The sequence below is a fragment of the Acanthochromis polyacanthus genome, chromosome 18 (genome assembly GCF_021347895.1).
Source record: "Acanthochromis polyacanthus isolate Apoly-LR-REF ecotype Palm Island chromosome 18, KAUST_Apoly_ChrSc, whole genome shotgun sequence".
Lineage (NCBI taxonomy): Eukaryota > Metazoa > Chordata > Actinopteri > Pomacentridae > Acanthochromis > Acanthochromis polyacanthus.
In genome coordinates, this window is record NC_067130.1 from 23,144,122 (window position 1) to 23,165,220 (window position 21,099).

The 21,099-nt window shown below is 37.4% G+C and overlaps 1 protein-coding gene across 4 annotated transcripts in view; it reads left to right on the top strand.

The window, feature by feature from the left end:
- Positions 1-1,624: 1,624 nt before the first annotated feature.
- odf2a (outer dense fiber of sperm tails 2a) overlaps positions 1,625-21,099 on the top strand; it is a 29,956-nt gene continuing 10,481 nt past the window's right edge. The window contains exons 1-12 of one of the 4 annotated variants that reach the window (XM_022217969.2): positions 1,625-1,878; positions 10,549-10,665; positions 11,115-11,228; positions 11,365-11,547; positions 13,027-13,214; positions 15,310-15,451; positions 15,623-15,748; positions 19,342-19,419; positions 19,607-19,678; positions 19,858-19,974; positions 20,236-20,421; positions 20,615-20,724. In XM_022217969.2, coding sequence (XP_022073661.1) covers positions 1,723-1,878; positions 10,549-10,665; positions 11,115-11,228; positions 11,365-11,547; positions 13,027-13,214; positions 15,310-15,451; positions 15,623-15,748; positions 19,342-19,419; positions 19,607-19,678; positions 19,858-19,974; positions 20,236-20,421; positions 20,615-20,724 — 1,589 coding nt within the window. In that variant the 5' untranslated portion in view covers positions 1,625-1,722. Of the gene's footprint in view, positions 1,879-9,612; positions 9,799-10,548; positions 10,666-11,114; positions 11,229-11,364; positions 11,548-13,026; positions 13,215-15,309; positions 15,452-15,622; positions 15,749-19,341; positions 19,420-19,606; positions 19,679-19,857; positions 19,975-20,235; positions 20,422-20,614; positions 20,725-21,099 lie in introns of those variants that run through there. The other 3 variants (XM_022217970.2, XM_022217971.2, XM_022217974.2) reach the window with 3 other exon arrangements.

Consider the following 21,099-nt stretch of genomic DNA (forward strand, 5'->3'; position numbering starts at 1 on the left):
TTTCACAAGGCACTGTAAATCAATCCTAAACTTCTCTATTGCTTCCTCCGTTCTCTTCCTTACATATTTATATATTATCTTCTGCTTTTCTCTACTCATGTGACATTCATAAGTGAGAAACACAGGTAAATGATCACTTATATCATTAATTATCAATCCACTTTTCATGTTATTTTCAACTGTATTAATGTAAATGTCATCAATTAAAGTTGCAGTATTAGTAGTAAATCTACTGGGTTTAGAGATTCCTGGGTACAGCCCCGTACTATCAGAACACAGAACAGCAATAGAAGAATATCAGCATCAGCATGTCTTGTATGATATTATCAGTAATAAAGAGCTTGGGGTAGTAATACAAATATTACAATTTATTTAAAAGTATGAAAGGTAACTTTAAATTTTTAAATGGAATATCAAAAACTTTTTTTGAGAAATAGCTGGAATAAGAAATTTATTACAACCTTTCAAAGATATTGCAAGAAGATGACCTCGCTGGGTCATTTTTGACCACTTGTGCATCTAAGGGTTAAGAGCAATCTATGAAACACATTGTTCTAAAAGTTTTTTATGCCCTGTAAAGACAAAAAACTTCATTGATGTATGACCATGATCCATGCAGACAACCCAGATGAAACCACACCTGTTCTCTATACTGCTTCCTTTTTATCGATTAGACCACAGTGAGATCACAACTTTCAAGCAGCTACAACCAAATATACCAAATTAGTAATAGTTATGCACATATTAATGATGCATTTATTTTGTTGGGATGCTGTTATTCAGTATTATTGCTGATGTTTCTATCAAAGGAACTTATTTCATTGAATACACCTGAACAGCCCTGTACCAAAAAAATGTCTCACTGAAATGTTTGTCTCAGTTTAGATTATTTTAAGACTTATATAAGTTACACATTTTTCATTATTTTTATAACTTCCAATATTTTTATCACTCCAAAAATCTGTCAGAAAGAAGAAAAAAGCATTTTCTCCGTATTTTATTAATTAAATCTTCAAAAAAAAGTGGATTGTGAATAATATATAAACAAACCTCTCTGTAAAGCCTTGACAAATATGAAATTCTGAAAAAGATTTTGTAAATGCATTTTGGAACCTTTTAAGCAGACAGATAACATTTTACTTATCAATATAGCGGTGGAACCTCCACAATTTATTACTTACACTTTTCTATTGTGCAGTGTGTATGACGCTAACTACAGTGGACAGTTACGTTTTCACTCATGAAAAAGACAGAAACTGCATGAATTATACTTTGATCAAAGTGTACAATACACTGTAGTGACTACAGTGTATTATAAAACATTTCTCTACCTGTGTGCTGCTTGGGAATGATCGGTTTTAACAGACGACAGACACCACCTTCAGCACCATTTTGGATTTCTGATGCAGTATTTCAGGGAAACATATTCAAAAACTAAGTGATCATACAAAATGCAGAGAAGGCTTGAGACATCAGTAATTATTGTGAACAAAGCGGAGCTTACTTAGTTTGAGTAACAGTCCATCGTAACAGTGACATTAGGGTTTACTAGAGACCCTATATTAAGAGAGGAGCGACATGACGGGTCCAAAAAATTTTGGTCACGTGCTATATGGGCGCCATTTTGTTTCCTATTCATGAACGCCGGGTTTTCCTGTTAACGTTGTTTACACCGCAGAGAGTAATTCCAGGCCTTCCAAAGCTTCCTAAATTCCCTGAAAAATGACAGGCTGTTGTGCCTTTGGGTGCACAAATCGGTCAAAGAAGGGATTCCACATGTTTAGGTTTCCCTGTGATCCTGAAAGAAGGAAACTGTGGGAAAATAAAGTCCGGAGTGTGGGATGGAAACCGACTTCATCATCGTTGTTTTTGTGCCAGGTTAGTCCCATGTATGTACTTAAATGTTATGACGTATGGGTGAACGACAGATAGAAAAGTTTGATGTGATTTTAAGCAGTTGTGGTTATTTTGACTTTGACCATTTTCATGCATGGAATGTGTTACTGGTGACTGTTGGTTACCCCGTTAAACTACTGTGGTCACGTCAGCCGTCTTTCGTTTTCGCGTGGTCAAGCCAGCCGCTCCAAGATCTTATGTGCGCTCCTCGTACAGACTTTATGGTAAACGCATAGAAACAAGTGGGAAAGTCAGTGTAACTTACAAAAGCGCCGGAAAACTTCCGGTTTTCAAAATAAAACGACTGAGTAAAAGAGGTGTGTGTCATAGAGCAGGCTTAGATCTACTATCCTGTGTTGGATTTGAGCCAATAGATCACATGACCTGGGAGCTATTAAGCTGAAATGGCAAAATTTACAGTTAAATATTAATAAAAATATACAAAGTAACCAAAAGGAATAAAAAATGGTTGTTTTGATCACCCTTTACATTCCTGTCAATCAACATTGGTTTGGAGCCTGTGGGTCACATGACCTGCAAGCTATTGAGCTAAAATGCTAAAACTTACTGTTAAAAAATAATAATAAATTAATTAAGTATCCAAATGGAATAAAAAGTGGTGTGTCTTCATCAGTCTGTGTCATATTATAATTCTGAATACATTTGGAGTTTCTAGGTCACATGACCTGGGAGCTATTGAGCTAAAATGCTAATATTTATAGTAAAAAAATATTATTAAATTCATTAAGTATCCAAATGGAATAAAAAGTGGTGTGTCTTCATCAGTCTGTGTCATACTATAATCCTGAATACATTTGGAGTTTCTAGGTCACATGACCTGTGAGCTATTGAGCTAAAATGCTAATATTTACTGTAAAAAATAATATTAAATTTATTAGGTATCCAAATGGAATAAAAACTGATGTGTCTTGATCACCCTTTACCATCCTGTCAATCATCATTGATTTGGAGTCTCTAGGTCACATGACCTGGGAGCTATTGAGCCAAAATGCTAATATTTACAGTTAAATATCAATATAAAATATGCAAAGTATCCAGATGGAATAAAAAGTGCTGTTTCTTGATCACTCTATGAGATACTATAATCATGCATAGATTTGGAGTCTCTAGGTCACATGACTTGGGAGCTATTGAGCTAAAATAGTCATATTTACATTTTGAAAGGAATTAAAAACTCACAAAAAAATATTAATAGTGTCCAAAAGCAATAAAAAATTCTGTGTAATAAACCAGGTCTAAATCTATTTAGCCAAAAGATCACATGACCTGGGAGTTATAGAGCTGTAATGCTCATAATTACGGAATAAAATACATGAAAAATTCATAAAACATATTGCGTCCAAATATTCATTCAGTGTTTCCAAGTGTGACAAAGAATCTATGAACTACAAATCCCTATATTTGAGTGCCATAACGTATCATAACATAATGTAACACTTGACGAATATCCACAGTGATTGCTACCACTTCTCCGCTGTGGTACTGTATTTTGGATTAATTTATTCAAAACAGTTTCTCAACCTCCAGCTTACTGCCACAGGTCTTTGCTCTTCTTTTTTCTGCCTTTTTCAAACGACCCATCGCAAAACTCTGACTCCGAACGGTGTTCTGAATATTGAGCAGCACATGTGTTATGGGCTCAGTCGATTGGATACTTATTTCGTTGATAATTAAAGGTTAACTTACATGACGTTATGTTAAATATAGGGATTTGTAGTTCATAGATTCTTTGTCACACTTAGAAACATTGAACATTTGGAAACAATATGTTTTAGGAATTTTTCATGTATTTTATACCATGATTATGAGCATTACAGCTCTATAACTCCCAGGTCATGTGATCTTTTGGCTAAATAGATTTAGACCTGGTTTATTACACAGAGTTTTTTATTGCTTTTGGACACTATTAATATTTTTGTGAGTTTTTAATTCATTTCAAAATGTAAATATGACTATTTTAGCTCAATAGCTCCCAAGTCATGTGACCTAGAGGCTCCAAATCTATGCAGGATTATAGTATCTCATGGAGTGATCAAGACACAGCACTTTTTATTCCATCTGGATACTTTGTATATTTTATATTGATATTTAACTGTAAATATTAGTATTTTAGCTCAATAGGTCCCAGGTCATGTGACCGAGAGACTCCAAATCAATGATGATTGACAGGATGGTAAAGGGTGATCAAGACACATCAGTTTTTATTCCATTTGGATACCTAATAAATTTAATATTATTTTTACAGTAAATATTAGCATTTTAGCCCAATAGCTTCCAGGTCATGTGACCTAGAGACTCCAAATGTACTCAAGATTATAATATGACACAGACTGATGAAGACACACCACTTTTTATTCCATTTGGATACTTAATCAATTTAATAATAATTTTTTACAATAAATACTAGCATTTTAGCTCAATAGCTCCCAGGTCATGTGACCTACAAAATCCAAATGTATTCAGAATTATAATATGACACAGACTGATGAAGACACACCACTTTTTATTCCATTTGGATACTTAATTAATTTAATAATAATTTTTTTACAATAAATATTAGCATTTTAGCTCAATAGCTTGCAGGTCATGTGACCCACAGGCTCCAAACCAATGTTGATTGACAGGAATGTAAAGGGTGATCAAAACAACCATTTTTTATTCCTTTTGGTTACTTTGTATATTTTTTTATTAATATTTAACTGTAAATTTTGCCATTTCAGCTCAATAGCTCCCAGGTCATGTGATCTATTGGCTCAAATCCAACACAGGATAGTAGATCTAAGCCTGCTCTATGACACACACCTCTTTTACTCAGTCGTTTTATTTTGAAAACCGGAAGTTTTCCGGCGCTTTTGTAAGTTACACTGACTTTCCCACTTGTTTCTATGCGTTTACCATAAAGTCTGTACGAGGAGCGCACATAAGATCTTGGAGCGGCTGGCTTGACCACGCGAAAACGAAAGACGGCTGACGTGACCACAGTAGTTTAACGGGGTAACCAACAGTCACCAGTAACACATTCCATGCATTCCAAATCTATGCAGGATTATAGTATGACACAGACTGATCAAGACACACCACTTTTTATTCAATTTGGATACCTAATAAATATTATTATTATTATTATTATTTTTATAATAAATGTTAGCATTTTAGCTCAATAGCTCCCAGGTCATGCAACCAAGAGACTTCAAATCATGATGATTGACAGGATGGTAAAGGGTGATCAAGACACACCACTTTTTATTACATTTGAATGCTTAATGGATTTAATATTAATTTTTTACAATAAATATTAGCATTTTCGCTCAATAGCTCACAGGTCATGTGACCTAGAGACTCCAAATGTATTCAGGATTATAGTATGACACAGACTGATCAAGACACACCACTTTTTATTCCATTTGTATACTTAATGAATTTAATTTTTTTTTTTTACTATAAATATTAGCTCTTTAGCTCAATAGCTCCCAGGTCATGTGAACTAGAGACTCCAAATCAATGATGATTGACAGGACTTTAAAAGGTGATCAAGACACACCAGTTTTTATTACATTTTAATGCTTAATGAATTTATTATTATTTGTTAACAGTAAGTATTAGCATTTTAGCTCAATAGCGTCCAGGTCATGTGACCCACAGGCACCAAACCAATGTTGATTGACAGGAATGTAAAGGGTGATCAAGACACACCATTTTTTATTCCTTTCGGTTAATTTGTATATTTTATATTAATATTTAACTGTAAATTTTGCCATTTCAGCTCAATAGCTCCCAGGTCATGTGATCTATTGGCTCAAATCCAACACAGGATAGTAGATCTAAGCCTGCTCTGACACATACTTCTTTTACTCACTCGTTTTATTTTGAAAACCGGAAGTTTTCCGGCGATTTTGTAAGTTACGCTGAGTTTTCCAATTGCTTCTGTGCGTTTGCCATAAAGTCTGTACGAGGAGCGCACATAAGATCTTGGAGCGGCTGGCTTGAGCACGCGAAAACGAAAGACGGCTGACGTGACCCCAGTGTTCAACTTCAGCGCCCGTCCTGTGATGTGCAAACATATTTTGCTAAATTGACCGAAGCTGCAAACTCGATGATAGAAACATTATACACCTATGGAAAGCTTAGATTCTCATGAATCCACCGGTATCAACCACTTTCAGATGTGATTACCACAGCGGGTAATATATACACATTTGTCTAACAAACAACAAATAACGTAAACAGCACAACTCACCTTTGAAGGCTCATAACCAGTCACAGATGAAAATATTCCACAAAAAACGGCCATAATCCAACCTTGGACATCCAGACAAAACAAGCCAGTAAAATATTTTGTCCAAAACATGTCTTGAAATCAGTAAACAATCCATAGTTTTCGTGAATGTGCACCTCTTCTTCTTCTTTTTGTTTAATGGCAGTTGGCACGCAACTTTTAAGTGCATTACCGCCACCTTCTGGAATGGAGTGTGGGGCAGGAAGGCCCCAGCAGTCCTTAAACCCTCTCTCTTAAACCTGTTCTTTCCATAAATAAAAGCAATGCTCTGGCAACATGTTTCAAAGATAAATTACTCAATATTTCCCTGACCTCGAATTTGATTTTACTATCACAGATTTTCCTCTTGAATACTCTTCTCTGCTGCTGAAACTTGGGGCAATAGATCAATACATGCTCAACATTCTCCTCCACTCTACAGCATTCACATTCCCCTGTATTATGTTTTCCAATAATTCTCAGAGTGCTATTCAGCCCTGTGTGCCTGAGTCTTAATCGTGACAAGACATCCTCCTCTTTCCGGCCTAAACAGCCCTGTTCTCCTAAATTCCCCTCTACACTTTTTTGAATTGAATAATAAAAGCGACCTTTCGAGCAAGTATCCCATTGTCTCTGCCATTTCTTCTTCATTCGTTCTTTAACTATTGTTCTAACTTCAGATCTACTATACTTCACAGGAAAGTCAACTACATCTTTAGCAGCCCCTCTTTTTGCATACTTGTCTGCTAACTCATTTCCATCCACTCCTATGTGTGCCGGAACCCACAAAATAATAACTTGCTTGCCTTGTCTCCATAGCCTATGACTAACTTGACCAATTTCACATATAATATCTTGTCTTGCCTCAGATTTCAAATTTTCAACACTTATCGCTGCACTGCTTGAGTCAGTTGCAATCACAGTTCTCTCTTTTCCATTATCCTCTGTCCAGTTTAATGCCAGCAATATTGCTGCCAATTCCCCGGTGTACACTGATAAATTGTCGCTTGTTCTTTTATTAATAGCAATGCCTAATTCAGGAATAACAAAAGACACTCCAACCTGACCTGTACACACGTGGACAAAATTGTTGGTACCCCTCAGTTAAAGAAGGAAAAACCCACAATTCTCACTGAAATCACTTGAAACTCACAAAAGTAACAATAAATAAAAAAATATTGAAAATTAAATAATCAAAAACAGCCATTACTTTTGAATTGTTGATTAACATAATTATTTAAAAAAACAAACTAATGAAACAGGCCTGGACAAAAATGATGGTACCTCTATAAAAGATTGCAAACTATTTGACCAGAGTGACATGATTAACTCAGGTGTGTCATTTAATTGACATCACAGGTGTTTCCAAACTCATAATCAGTCAGTCTGCCTATTTAAAGGGAGACAAGTAGTCACCCTGCTGTTTGGTGAAAAGGTGTGTACCACACTGAACATGGACAACAGAAAGCGAAGGAGAGAATTGTCCCAGGACATCCGAAAAAAAATTGTAGACAAACATCTTAAAGGTAAAGGCTATAAGACCATCTCTAAACAGCTTGAAGTTCCTGTGACAACAGTGGCTCATATTATTCAGAAGTTCAAGACCCACAGGACAGTAGCCAACCTCCCTGGACGTGGCCGCAAGAGGAAAATTGATGACAAATTGAAGAGACGGATCGTTGGAATTGTATCCAAAGAGCCCAGAGCAACCTCCAAAGAAATTAAAGGTGAACTCCAAGGCCAAGGTACATCAGTGTCAGATCACACCATTCGTCGTTGTTTGAGCCAAAGTGGACTTCATGGGAGACGACCAAGGAGGACAGCACTGCTGAAAAAAACTCATAAAAAAGCGAGACTGGAATTTGCAAAAATGCATGTTGACAAGCCACAAAGCTTCTGGGAGAATGTCCTTTGGACAGATGAGACCAAACTGGAGCTTTTTGGTAAGGCACATCAACTCTATGTTCATAGACTCAAAAACCAAGCATACGAAGAAAAGAACACTGTCCCTACGGTGAAACATGGAGGAGGCTCAGTAATGTTTTGGGGCTGCTTTGCTGCATCTGGCACAGGGTGTCTTGAAAGTGTGCAAGGTACGATGAAATCTGAAGACTATCAAGGCATTCTGGAGAGAAATGTGCTGCCTAGTGTCAGAAAGCTTGGTCTCAGTCGCAGGTCATGGGTCTTCCAACAGGACAACGATCCAAAACACACAGCCAAAAACACCCAAGAATGGCTGAGAGAAAAGCGTTGGACTATTCTAAAGTGACCTTCTATGAGCCCAGATCTGAATCCCATTGAACATATGTGGAAGGAGCTGAAACGTGCCATTTGGAGAAGACACCCATCAAAGCTGAGACAACTGGAGCTGTTTGCTCATGAGGAGTGGGCCAAAATGCCTGTTGACAGCTGCAGAACGCTCATTGACAAATACAGAAATCGTTTAATTGCAGTGATTGCCTCAAAAGGTTGTGCAACAAAATATTAAGTTATGGGTACCATCATTTTTGTCCAGCCCTATTTCATTAGTTTTTTTTTAAAAATAATTATGTTAATCAACAATTCAAAAGTGATGGCTGATTTTGATTATTTAATTTTCAATAAATTTTTATTTATTGTTACTTTTGTGAGTTTCAAGTGATTTCAGTGAGAATTGTGGGTTTTTCCTTCTTTAACTGAGGGGTACCAACAATTTTGTCCACGTGTGTAAGTGACCTTGACGCATCAGTATAAATAACCAAATCATTTGAATAAACATAAGAAATATACCCATACAGAACCACTATTACACTTCTTTTCCAATAAGCTTAGATCCACCTTTATTTCTGTCAGTAACCATGGAGGAGTAAGAGAAATTGAAACCGTTGGACTTATTTCAAGTTGATCTATTCCGGACTCTTGTGTCATGCTTTCTATTACCCATCCAAAGCTATTAATCTGCACCGTTTCTTTTTCCTGACTTGGCTGTAACACGCTCAACACCGGATGACTTTGTCTATGAATGTGCACCTCGCGCTGCGCGTCCCATATTGAGTGAATGGAAACAAAATGGCGTCAAATCCCCAGTTGTCACCACTCTCATTATATAGGCACTCTAGGGTTTACAGTCCTTCTGCGCCACCTAGTATTCACATTGGTATACTACACAGCTACATTTAATTCCGTTCCTCTGAGGTCTCTTTATATAATTATTTATTCCTAGGGACAAATGTGTTAGCATTGGATATTTAAATCAAACAACTATGTAGTTAATAGAAGTTTATAAAAGCCGGCGTTGCTAAGTGTTGACTGTTCCTATACAACGATGTGCATATAACAGCGGGTAGTTTATCTCTACGCAGCCAGTATCTTTGGCACACTTAAGCTAGTTGAGTCGAGCGTGTTGCTAAGGAACGTTCGAATGTCTACTCTGGTCCAATCATTGTTGGACAACGATGTCACGTGGTTTGAACGCACCAGTCAGAGAGAGAGCGTTAGCTTCACTACCTGTTAAAGTTTCTTTAAGCTTCCACTCAAGCAGACTTTTATGCTAACCTGTTTATGTTGCTCGTTAAACCACAATCGCTGTCCCGCTAATGATCTATATTTTTAGACGTTGGCGAGTTTTTTTATTGGTCTCTTTTATGGTAAGATGGAGAATTTGTTCATTAATTGCACAGAGACTGAAATGCTGCTGTTAGGGTTTGCTAATAAGCTAAGGCTAATGATAGGAGAATATAAAGTATACTTCCTGTTTTGCTAAGTTGCTTTTTGATTCCAGTTCCTATGTCCATATTAAACATATTCCAGTTTCTATAGAAAACATAGCCAGTGCATGTGTTTAGGTGGGAATTCCCGTTTGTGATAATTTGTGTAGATTTCAGCAACCTAATTTCATTATATTTTAATGCATAAACTGATTCTGTTAGTGTATTCCTTGTTGGTTTTTGTTAGTGTTTTTTCATGAATATATTATAGAATATTAAGATTAGCAAGATTAAATAAATTTAAATTTAAAACGTACAAAGTGCAATTAAATCTATTTTTCTTCTACGATTCTTCCTGGTTTTCCCTGTAAGATTCTAAGCATAAAGTTTAACCCTGTTAAACTACACAGGAACTGCACGATTATCTGAGCAAATGCAACCCCCACTAGTTGTAAATATAATGAAATATAATAATTCTAACCACCTGATAGGAAAATGGTAAAATATAGTGTAATCAAATGATACTCAAGTTTTCTGAATTATATCTGGAATTCTTTTCTTGTGTTCCCCCACATATCCTGAACATTTTTTTCTTCTGCACTCATTTCTTCAGCTGAAAAACTATTTATTGTTATAAATTCTGATGTGAATGCTTGCACTGATTTGTTGTAATCGTTCACTATTTAACAGAGGAAAGTAATGAGAACCCGATCAGGTTCACCTCCAATTCATGTGCACATCAATGATGCCACACCTGTACATGTACATGTGAAGAGCCAGGGAGCAAGTCCTGCCAGGACATTTAAGGTTAGAGACCAGCTTTGCATATATTGTGACTGTTTGTCAGTAATGTGTTTCGTTTTTAGTGTTTTCAATCAGTCATTTTTATTGTAAATGTAATGTACTTTTAAAGATTGATTTTATCTTTTTTCTTAGTTCATGCTTATGAGTTTTGAAGTTTCATTTGTTTATTTGTTTTATTTATAGTGGAGATACAACAATTCATCAGTTAGTGGGTAATTATTAAATTAACCACCAGCTATAACAAAAGTCTGAATTCACATAAATGTGAATATATTGTGGTCATAATATAACTGATTTGTTGCTTGGCCTATAAAATTATAGGCCAAGCAGCAAATCAGTTAATCAAGAAAATATTGGACCTATCAACCAGTTTATAGTGTAGTTATTGTGCAACTTCAAAAGGCCCGACACACATCAGTAACATGCTGCTGCACACACAATGTGTTTTGAAGGAGAAGACTAAAGTCGACAGAGGACATCTTCGTCCAACAGCTAAGGTCAAAACTCGTGCACCGTGGATACCACCAGGAAAGATCTCCATACGGGACGCTTCATACAAGTGGGAGGTAACATGTCTTCAAGGAAAATTACACCCCATTTCTGTCTACTGCATAATTGTAAAATACAGTTTCTGTTTCAGATATGTAAAAGAGTTCATTCAGTTAAAGATGTATTGGTACTGAGAGTGTGTTTTGCATCAAGGGACCGACACACTGTCTTGAGATAACCCCACCGCTGGCTGAAATGGAACCTGAGCAGTCCCAGTCTGTGCTGCGATTGGCTGACCTTACATCAGAGGAAGAGGAAGGCTTACACGGACGAATTAGCCAGTATGAAAGAAAGATCGACACTTTACTGACTGAAGTCAGCTCTTTGAAAAATGAGGTTAGTTTCTTCCTTGTTTTCACTTTGGACTGAGCCTGTGTCCATCGTACAAATCCCACCCGTATCAGGCCACTTTTAGACCTAAAGCCACAGGCAGGTTTGACATGTATTATTATTTATAAGACTTATATTGACTTATTGGCTTATATTTTTATTATTAATCAGATTTGTATTATCCCAACGCCTCACAGCTCGATGATTCCTGGTTCGCTTCCCAGCCTTCCCAGGATCCTTCTGTGTGGAGTTTGCATGTTCTCCCTATCCCTGTGTGGGTTCTAACCATTGGTGTGTTTTCACCAGGTGCTCCAGCTACCTCCCACTGTTTAGTTGAACTGATAATTCTAAATTGTCTGAAGTGTGAATGTGAGTGTGTTTGGTTGTCAGGCTCTCTAGTTGGCCCTTTTATAGACTGGTGACCTGACCAGAGGGTCTCCTGCCTTAACCCTATTTTATTTATTTATTTATTTATTTTTAAACAGTACTGATGTGCACATATCTATGTGATGGCAGATTTGGGTTGCTGTTCGCACAGCCCTTACTTCGCGCTGAGCCTCATATAAAGCTTTAGGAATCCCACTATTCTAAATCCAGTTGGTGTTTTCAGATTTACAGTTTATTTAGTGCTAGTTTTTGTCTTCTTGTTTCCCTAGTAAGAAGTTAAGAGCTGCAGCGGCAGAAGGGGGTATATTCAAGTAGTTGTGTAGATTTTGTAGTCATATCCAGGTTATTACTCAGGTATTGTAATCACATTGTAAATATGAAACACATTGCAAACTAATAGTTTTGTTAACTTTTGAATGCAGTATAATGTTTCATGCCCCTACCACACTTAAGCTGATGTAATTTTTTAACTGGACAATCTAGAGCAGGTTACCACGGTGATATTCCTTGGTTAACCATAACAGTGTCATTTATTGTAAGTTATTTTTTAGCCTTTATTATAGTGCACAATGGAGAGAGAGAGACAGGAAACATGGGCAAAAGAGTAGAGGAGGGACATGCAGTAAATGAGGACCTATAGTCCTGTTTATGGGTCACCTTCTAAACCTGTTGAGCTACAGGAGTGCCCAAAATATAAATAAAATAAATAGTGTTTATTAAATTACTATTAGCAACATGATGTCATATGACTGAGCTATGAAATGCAAATGTCAAAACTTCCACACACTTGCAGACAAGCTTAACTTAACGGACCACACAGACCCCATAATGTGTGAGCCCAAAAATATGCAGAGGTTAATTAATTATCCTAAATTTGCCCGTAGGTGTGAGTGTGAATGTGATCGTTTGTCCTGTTTTAAGTTACTGTATTGTTTTTAAGTTATTTCATTGTTTTGTTTTTTTACTTTGAAGCACTTTGGTCACCCTTTGGGTTGCTGTATAGGCCTATACAAATATACTTTGATTGACTGATAATGTGCAGTTTGTTTGTGCATCTGTTTACATGCACATTTGCACATGTGTACTGTGTCTTTACAGGTGGAACTGCGGAAGAAGGAGCAGCTGCTAGAGCGCCAGTCAGAGCAGCTGAGTGTCTCCCAGCAGGTGATTGCTGAACAGGAGGAGGAACTGGCTGAGGTGACCAAGGAGCTGGAGGAGACAGAGCGGGAGAACGCACGATTACGCCAGTCCATGGAAAAGATGCTGGAAGAGACAGATTATAACAGGCAAATATGATGCCAGACAATTTTACAGTGTTATACATGGGAAACACCCTCTCTAGGTGAAAAAAAAAAAAACTTCAGTGTAGTTAGCTGTATAATGTGCAATTTAAATGAATAAACTGACTAACTGCTGTTGACGTGTCACGGGAATAGGTGGGAAAAGTTAACATAATTTGACAGATTACAAGAACATACTATTAGATTTTGTCTCATTCTTTTAAGTGGAGCACCAGCAATTAGCTTGTGAAAAGGGTGAGATTTATAACTGGTGAAATTGTTGCTGTTGCTGTTGCAGCAGAGTGCACAAACAGCAGCTAGATTTTTGTGTATTTGTAGTAGATATCAGCTCATTGTCATTGAGTCAAGCATTCTTGCTACATATTTGGGTATCGTTTCAGGTATAGTAAAGCGCTATATAAATACAGACCATTTACCATATTTCTTAATATGTTTGTTACTGTTGAAATGCTTGACTAGTTGGATGTGATTTCCTAGTCTGAGACATCAAGTGAATATAGACTGATCTCTAAGTCTGACTCAGTGGCAAGTATAGATTAAAGAATTTAAATTTAGAATGAGCTGCCACCTCACAGCTAGAAGATCCCTAGTTTACTTTCTGGTGTGAGGTCTTTCTGTGTGGAGTTCACAGGTTCTCCCTGTGTATGCTTGGATTTTCACCAGTCCTCCAACTTCCTCCCACTGTCCAAAACATGCTGAGGTTAACTGGTGATTCTAAATTGTCTGTTGGTGTGAATGTGAGTGTGTTCGGTTGTCAGGCTGTCCAGGTGAACCCTGCCTTCATCTTAAGTCAGACCCTGCAGAAGATAAAGCAGTATATAGATAATGGATGGATGGTTGGACATTTAGAATGCCCATTTGATTTTCACTTCTGTGACTGTGTCTCAGAGGCACCCTGGCTTTATTTAGCCTTTTTTATTATATAAATTTACACATGAAGTGCCAAAAAGAGCAAATCATTTGTTAAAATAATCAGGGAAAAGCCCAGCCACACAAGAAACAAGAAGAGCATTCAGAGAGCGCAGAACTCTGCCAAGGTTGATCAGTTGTTGTATCATTTCCAGCGGATGAAATCTTGAAAAATTTTGTGGCAAAAATCACGGCAATATAAAATGTGACCATTTAACATGGATGTATCCACAAACAAAATGACCTTGCACTGAGCACAGGCGTGTGTTATGCATGTGTGCGTTATGTACGGATAGGGAATTGTGTGACCTAAATATGTAGCAGGTGGCGGGACTTTATGGGACTTGGAAACACCCCCACAATTTCATCCATTGTTCCTTGTATCATTTCCGACAGATAAATCTGCAGTGGTGGATTTGTAGTAGGATCACAATCATGTGATCATCAGCAGGCAACTGACATAGCATTCACTTGTCACAGTGACACTGTGTCGCTATCTCGCAATGATGCAGAAATCTTTAACACATCCATGGATCCAGACTATAAACTGCATCACTGCCAAAATCTAAAGTCTAAAATCACTTGGACCTTGTGTCATTTCTGACCTTCCCGGAAAATTTCATCCATACCCATTTAATTCAAATTTAAAATAATTCAATTTAAAATAATTGTTTCAATCTACCATCAGCAATTAGACTATTTAATTCAAAAGTAATCAGATGAGACCCCAAACAATTGAATTTCCCTTTGGGGATTAATAAAGTTATTATTGTATTGTATTGTATTGTATTGTTTATCCGTTTTTGAGTATAGTTGCCTACAGACAGACAGACAGACAGACAGACAAACCTACGCTGGTCATCACTGAGGCTAGTTATTTGATGCGTCTCCATGGCTAGAAGACAGAATACAACAGCAGCTTATCATCATCATCATTGCTGTCCTCCATTATGATGCTGTTTTCTTCGACACTTTTCTTCTCTCATAAACTGTTCACAATTTGAAAAAAAACTCCTGAAAACAATGTTGTGTTTTTTCAGGTAATATTTCTATAGAATCTCAGTAACAACAGCAAGACTGCATATGAACTACCACATCTAATACTATTAGTATAATAATAGTAAGACAACATTTCTTTTAAAAGCTTTTTGTTTGTGCCTTGTTTCGACAGACTACACAGGGACAGCATGCAACAGGACGAAGATGCTCTCCTCAGGAAACTGATGGAGGCTGAGGTGGATGGAGCAGCAGCTGCCAAGCAGGTGTCAGCCCTGCGAGAGTCTGTTTCCAAACTGTGTGGTGTTGACAGTACTGTGAGTATTAACTCAGTTTTAGTTCCATTTATGTCACCTATAAGATTCAGTGCACTGCTTCAGAAAGCAACATGCTGCTTTTTAGTTTATGCTGGTGTTTTATGACACATTTCAGTGATTTGTCTGAACTCATACCTTTGTTCTTCTATCTCCTACTCTATACTGGTGAAGAAGCTGTCTGGAGCCGAGTCTTCAGTCTTGGCCCGTCAGAAGGAGCTGTTGTTTCAAAAATTGGAGGCATTTGAGTCCACAAACCGAACACTGAGACACCTTCTCAGAGAGCAGCATGGATCCCAGGTACAGTGTGTTATACATGATCAAAACACATCTTCACCACTAGGGTAAACACCAGGGAATTAAATGTTGAGCTGTATGTATCAGTCATTGTGGCCTTCAGATATGCAGTGCTACCTCCTGAATTTGCTTTGCGTGTTTTTTTAATTGGCCCACTTTGTCTCATATTTGAATGTCACTGCGTCAGTAGAGGAAGACATTTTCTCAACCTTACAATTAAATTATTTGTATAGTCCTCCCTTAAAGATGTATGCAATAAGGAGAGAGGGATCTTTCAATTAACAAAAGCGACACATAAACTGCCGCTCCAGCCTGATTTAGGGCAAACTGTGTGGAATTTGCATAAAAGACTTCATGGATATGGCCCCTAATGTTTAGCTTTAAACATTAGGTCAAGATCAGTTCCACTGTAGGAAAAGATGATGTGGACACAGTGTTTTATCCTGCATTGAATTTAATCTAATTTAACTTAAGAAATCCAGTTGAAAAGTTGATTGTATATGAAATAAATTCACAAAGCAGCTTAATTATCTGACAAATCAGTATGAATCAAGATACTTCACTCCATTGCAAATACTCACAGATTTGTTAAACTGGATTCCATCCAGTATTGCAAAGCATATTGATTACCTGCATTGTCTACAATAAACCAGAGATGTTGGGAGGATAGTAGACATATACACACGTGGACAAAATTGTTGGTACCCCTCAGTTAAAGAAGGAAAAACCCACAATTCTCACTGAAATCACTTGAAACTCACAAAAGTAACAATAAATAAAAAATATTGAAAATTAAATAATCAAAAACAGCCATTACTTTTGAATTGTTGATTAACATAATTATTTAAAAAAACAAACTAATGAAACAGGCCTGGACAAAAATGATGGTACCTCTATAAAAGATTGCAAACTATTTGACCAGAGTGACATGATTAACTCAGGTGTGTCATTTAATTGACATCACAGGTGTTTCCAAACTCATAATCAGTCAGTCTGCCTATTTAAAGGGAGACAAGTAGTCACCCTGCTGTTTGGTGAAAAGGTGTGTACCACACTGAACATGGACAACAGAAAGCGAAGGAGAGAATTGTCCCAGGACATCCGAAAAAAAATTATAGACAAACATCTTAAAGGTAAAGGCTATAAGACCATCTCTAAACAGCTTGAAGTTCCTGTGACAACAGTGGCTCATATTATTCAGAAGTTCAAGACCCACGGGACAGTAGCCAACCTCCCTGGACGTGGCCGCAAGAGGAAAATTGATGACAAATTGAAGAGACGGATCGTTCAAATTGTATCCAAAGAGCCCAGAGCAACCTCCAAAGAAATTAAAGGTGAACTCCAAGGCCAAGGTACATCAGTGTCAGATCACACCATTCGTCGTTGTTTGAGCCAAAGTGGACTTCATGGGAGACGACCAAGGAGGACACCACTGCTGAAAAAAACTCATAAAAAAGCGAGACTGGAATTTGCAAAAATGCATGTTGACAAGCCACAAAGCTTCTGGGAGAATGTCCTTTGGACAGATGAGACCAAACTGGAGCTTTTTGGTAAGGCACATCAACTCTATGTTCATAGACTCAAAAACCAAGCATACGAAGAAAAGAACACTGTCCCTACGGTGAAACATGGAGGAGGCTCAGTAATGTTTTGGGGCTGCTTTGCTGCATCTGGCACAGGGTGTCTTGAAAGTGTGCAAGGTACGATGAAATCTGAAGACTATCAAGGCATTCTGGAGAGAAATGTGCTGCCTAGTGTCAGAAAGCTTGGTCTCAGTCGCAGGTCATGGGCCTTCCAACAGGACAACGATCCAAAACACACAGCCAAAAACACCCAAGAATGGCTGAGAGAAAAGCGTTGGACTATTCTAAAGTGGCCTTCTATGAGCCCAGATCTGAATCCCATTGAACATATGTGGAAGGAGCTGAAACATGCCATTTGGAGAAGACACCCATCAAACCTGAGACAACTGGAGCTGTTTGCTCATGAGGAGTGGGCCAAAATACCTGTTGACAGCTGCAGAACGCTCATTGACAAATACAGAAATCGTTTAATTGCAGTGATTGCCTCAAAAGGTTGTGCAACAAAATATTAAGTTATGGGTACCATCATTTTTGTCCAGCCCTATTTCATTAGTTTGTTTTTTTAAATAATTATGTTAATCAACAATTCAAAAGTGATGGCTGATTTTGATTATTTAATTTTCAATAAATTTTTATTTATTGTTACTTTTGTGAGTTTCAAGTGATTTCAGTGAGAATTGTGGGTTTTTCCTTCTTTAACTGAGGGGTACCAACAATTTTGTCCACGTGTGTAACAGCATCAACTCTGCATAATCCTATAGATCACTTACAACTATAACAGCTATAATAATCTCTTCAGATAGACTGTTCAAAACATTAGCTCAATTTGTGTGTACAACGTCACACAATATGTTGTATACAACAGAAGTGAGCACACCCCTGTGCAATATCACTTAAATGTCTTAAATTCCAGCATGTGTCACATTACAAACATTTTGTTACTTCAGCTGAACAGGAGCTATTTGCGCTTATTTAAAATTGACCATTTATATTTACTATATTAAAAACACAGGCCTCACAGGAAGGAAGTGCACTTAAAGTCAGACCACCTTTCATTACGGAGATCAAATATTTTACTTCAACACTTCATATGTCCTTCTCAGACTCAGTCTTCCTCAGCATAGAGGACGCCAGTGTATAGCACAAATTACAATTTCTGATTTCTGTTGCAGGGGTACCAACAATTTTGTCCACGTGTGTACCTATGATAAATGTACTTTGTGTCATAGCATGGCATGGCCCAGACCATAAGTAACTAGACAGTTCCACATTTACTGTTCTTCAGGTACTGTGCTTCAGCATATTCAATTTGAAATAAAACACTAGATTAAAGTACCAGGTCTTAGGCCTAATTTGAGGAGGTTTATTTTAATATAGAATTAACTGTGAGGGGAAACTGTCCCTTTTAACAACAAAATAAATAGTCATATTTCATATTTTGTGGAAAGTACTTTGCATTCAATGAGATAATCCCCAAAAACATACAAAAAGAGAGCTTTTCCTGCTTCTGAATCTGGGCTGCCAGAAATATTTTTTCATCACAATGAAAATGATTTTCTGCTTGTTTACAACCCTTGTCCCACTTGGTCTACAGTCTCATTTGTCATTTCAAAGGTTTCCTGTGACCACCTACTTTTTTAGAATGAATCACTTGCATGTTTACCTCTTTACCCTTATTGAGAGACCTCTCCACTTCATTCTAAAGTAACCACTGTGTCTGATTACTTTGGAAGCTTTGTAATTTGGGCACCATGTTTGAAAAAAGCTATTTCTCCATCATAGGTCTTTCAAGAGTAATGTACACCTGCTCAAGTTAATTCATTCAAACTGAACACCTTTAACCACACCTTCCATTATTTTATTTCAAATATAATGGCTTAAGAACAGAAACAGCCTGGACTCTATCATATTGCCTGCCCTTTGTGTCTTAATAGTTTTTCAGTAGCAGTAAATAGTAAATGTTTGCTAAGAAAAGGGACTAACTTTCATGTGTGTTGGTGGACTGGATTGAAGCAGATGGAGTCAATCCGACTGTCTGAGCAGAAGAACACTTTGCTGAAGAGGCTGGCAAACACAGAGGCAGAAAATGCTGTGAGTTTTAACAGAAGCTTATAAAATCTGCTTCATTTCATTTTATTTGCTTAAATGTCTGTTGTTTTTCCTCACAGAGTAGCTGATGCTGATAACGGCTTGTGTTTTTTAAATCTTCATGTTAGTTATACTGTGTTTATGAAATATAATGTTTCCTGTAAAGCTTACCTCATCTTTCCTTTGACAGCATCTTGTGGTGAAACTTCAAGAGAAGGACAGAGAGGTTAATCAACTCTCCAAACTTTTAGATAATGAGAAGGTATTATCAGCAAAGCTGTTGCTATTTGTGATGCCTTGTATTGTAAAAATGTTTCTGTCAAAGTGTGGCATCTGAAATACAACAATATCTCATTGAAAAATTAAATGTTTTAGTCATGTAGCTAAAAGCACAATGCATAGTTGTTACTGATGTAAATACTGTTGGGTTTTGGAATACAGGACAGTGCCAAGGGCACAGCTGATTTATCTAAGAGTCTGGAGTCAGCAAGAGCTCATTTACAACGACAGCTACGCAGCAAAGAAGCTGACAACAACCGACTTACTGTACAGATAAAGGTTTGTCATGGGATCTGTCTGTCCTAACATATGCCACCAGGAGTAATTATCAATATACATACTATGTTATGTGTTATATATTCTATAACATATATGATTGTAGCTTGTGTATTTTAGTTATGTGGTTGTTAAAGAAGATCTGAGTGGTTTTGCAGTTAAGGCTACTGCTCTTAGATGGTTGTTGGCAGTATGTCTGCAGATAGAGAGCACAAACAGTGAACCCAGCTATAATCCTTGTTTTTGTCCTTTCTACTGGTTCAGAACCTGGAACGGGCAGCCAACCAACAGAAAGCGGAGATGAAGCATCTGAAAGAGCAGCTGATGAGACTGAAGCATCAGGCCACCGCAGACCGAGAGGCACTGAAACGAGCCACGCGAGCCCAGAAACAGCGAGCTGAACGTAGTGAGGACACAGCAGGCCAGCTGAGCATCCAGCTGCTGGACATGGTATGCATAAATCAAGCACATCATTCCACCAAAACCTGAGTCTTATCAGTCAGACATGTACCCACTTTTAACATCCACACAAGGTATTTTTTTTCAGTTAATAACATCATGTCTATGCCAGTGTCTTAAACCATGATTCTAAAAAAATAACTGTTTGGGTTTGTTTTTTGTTTTTTTTTACTTTCCTGAACAGGAGAAGCAGGTGGCAAATGCCCTGTCAGCAGCTGAGACTTGGCAAAGTTGCTATGCACAAGAAGTTAAAGACAAGGGTAAACTGGAAATCAAACTGACACTGTTAAACAGGTAATTGCAACTGCATTATGTATTCAGCTGCAGACAAATAGAAGTATCTGTGGTGATGATAATGAGACACTAGAGATAATGGCACACAGTGGAGACCAAGCTCTGGTGACAGATTGGAAAATAGTGAAATCATCATGCAAGCATTTTCATTTGCTTTTTGGAGATTTTCAAATGTGAAATTGGCAATAGACCAGAAAAAAAGTGCATCCTATTAAAAAGTGCACTGTCACCATTATTGGCGCAATCATGTATTATGGAATTTGGACCCATACCTTGTAGCTACAGTGGGTACGGAAAGTATTCAGACTCCTTGAAATTTTACACTCTCTGCGTCATTGCAGCCATTTGCCAAAATCAAAAAAGTTCATTTTATTT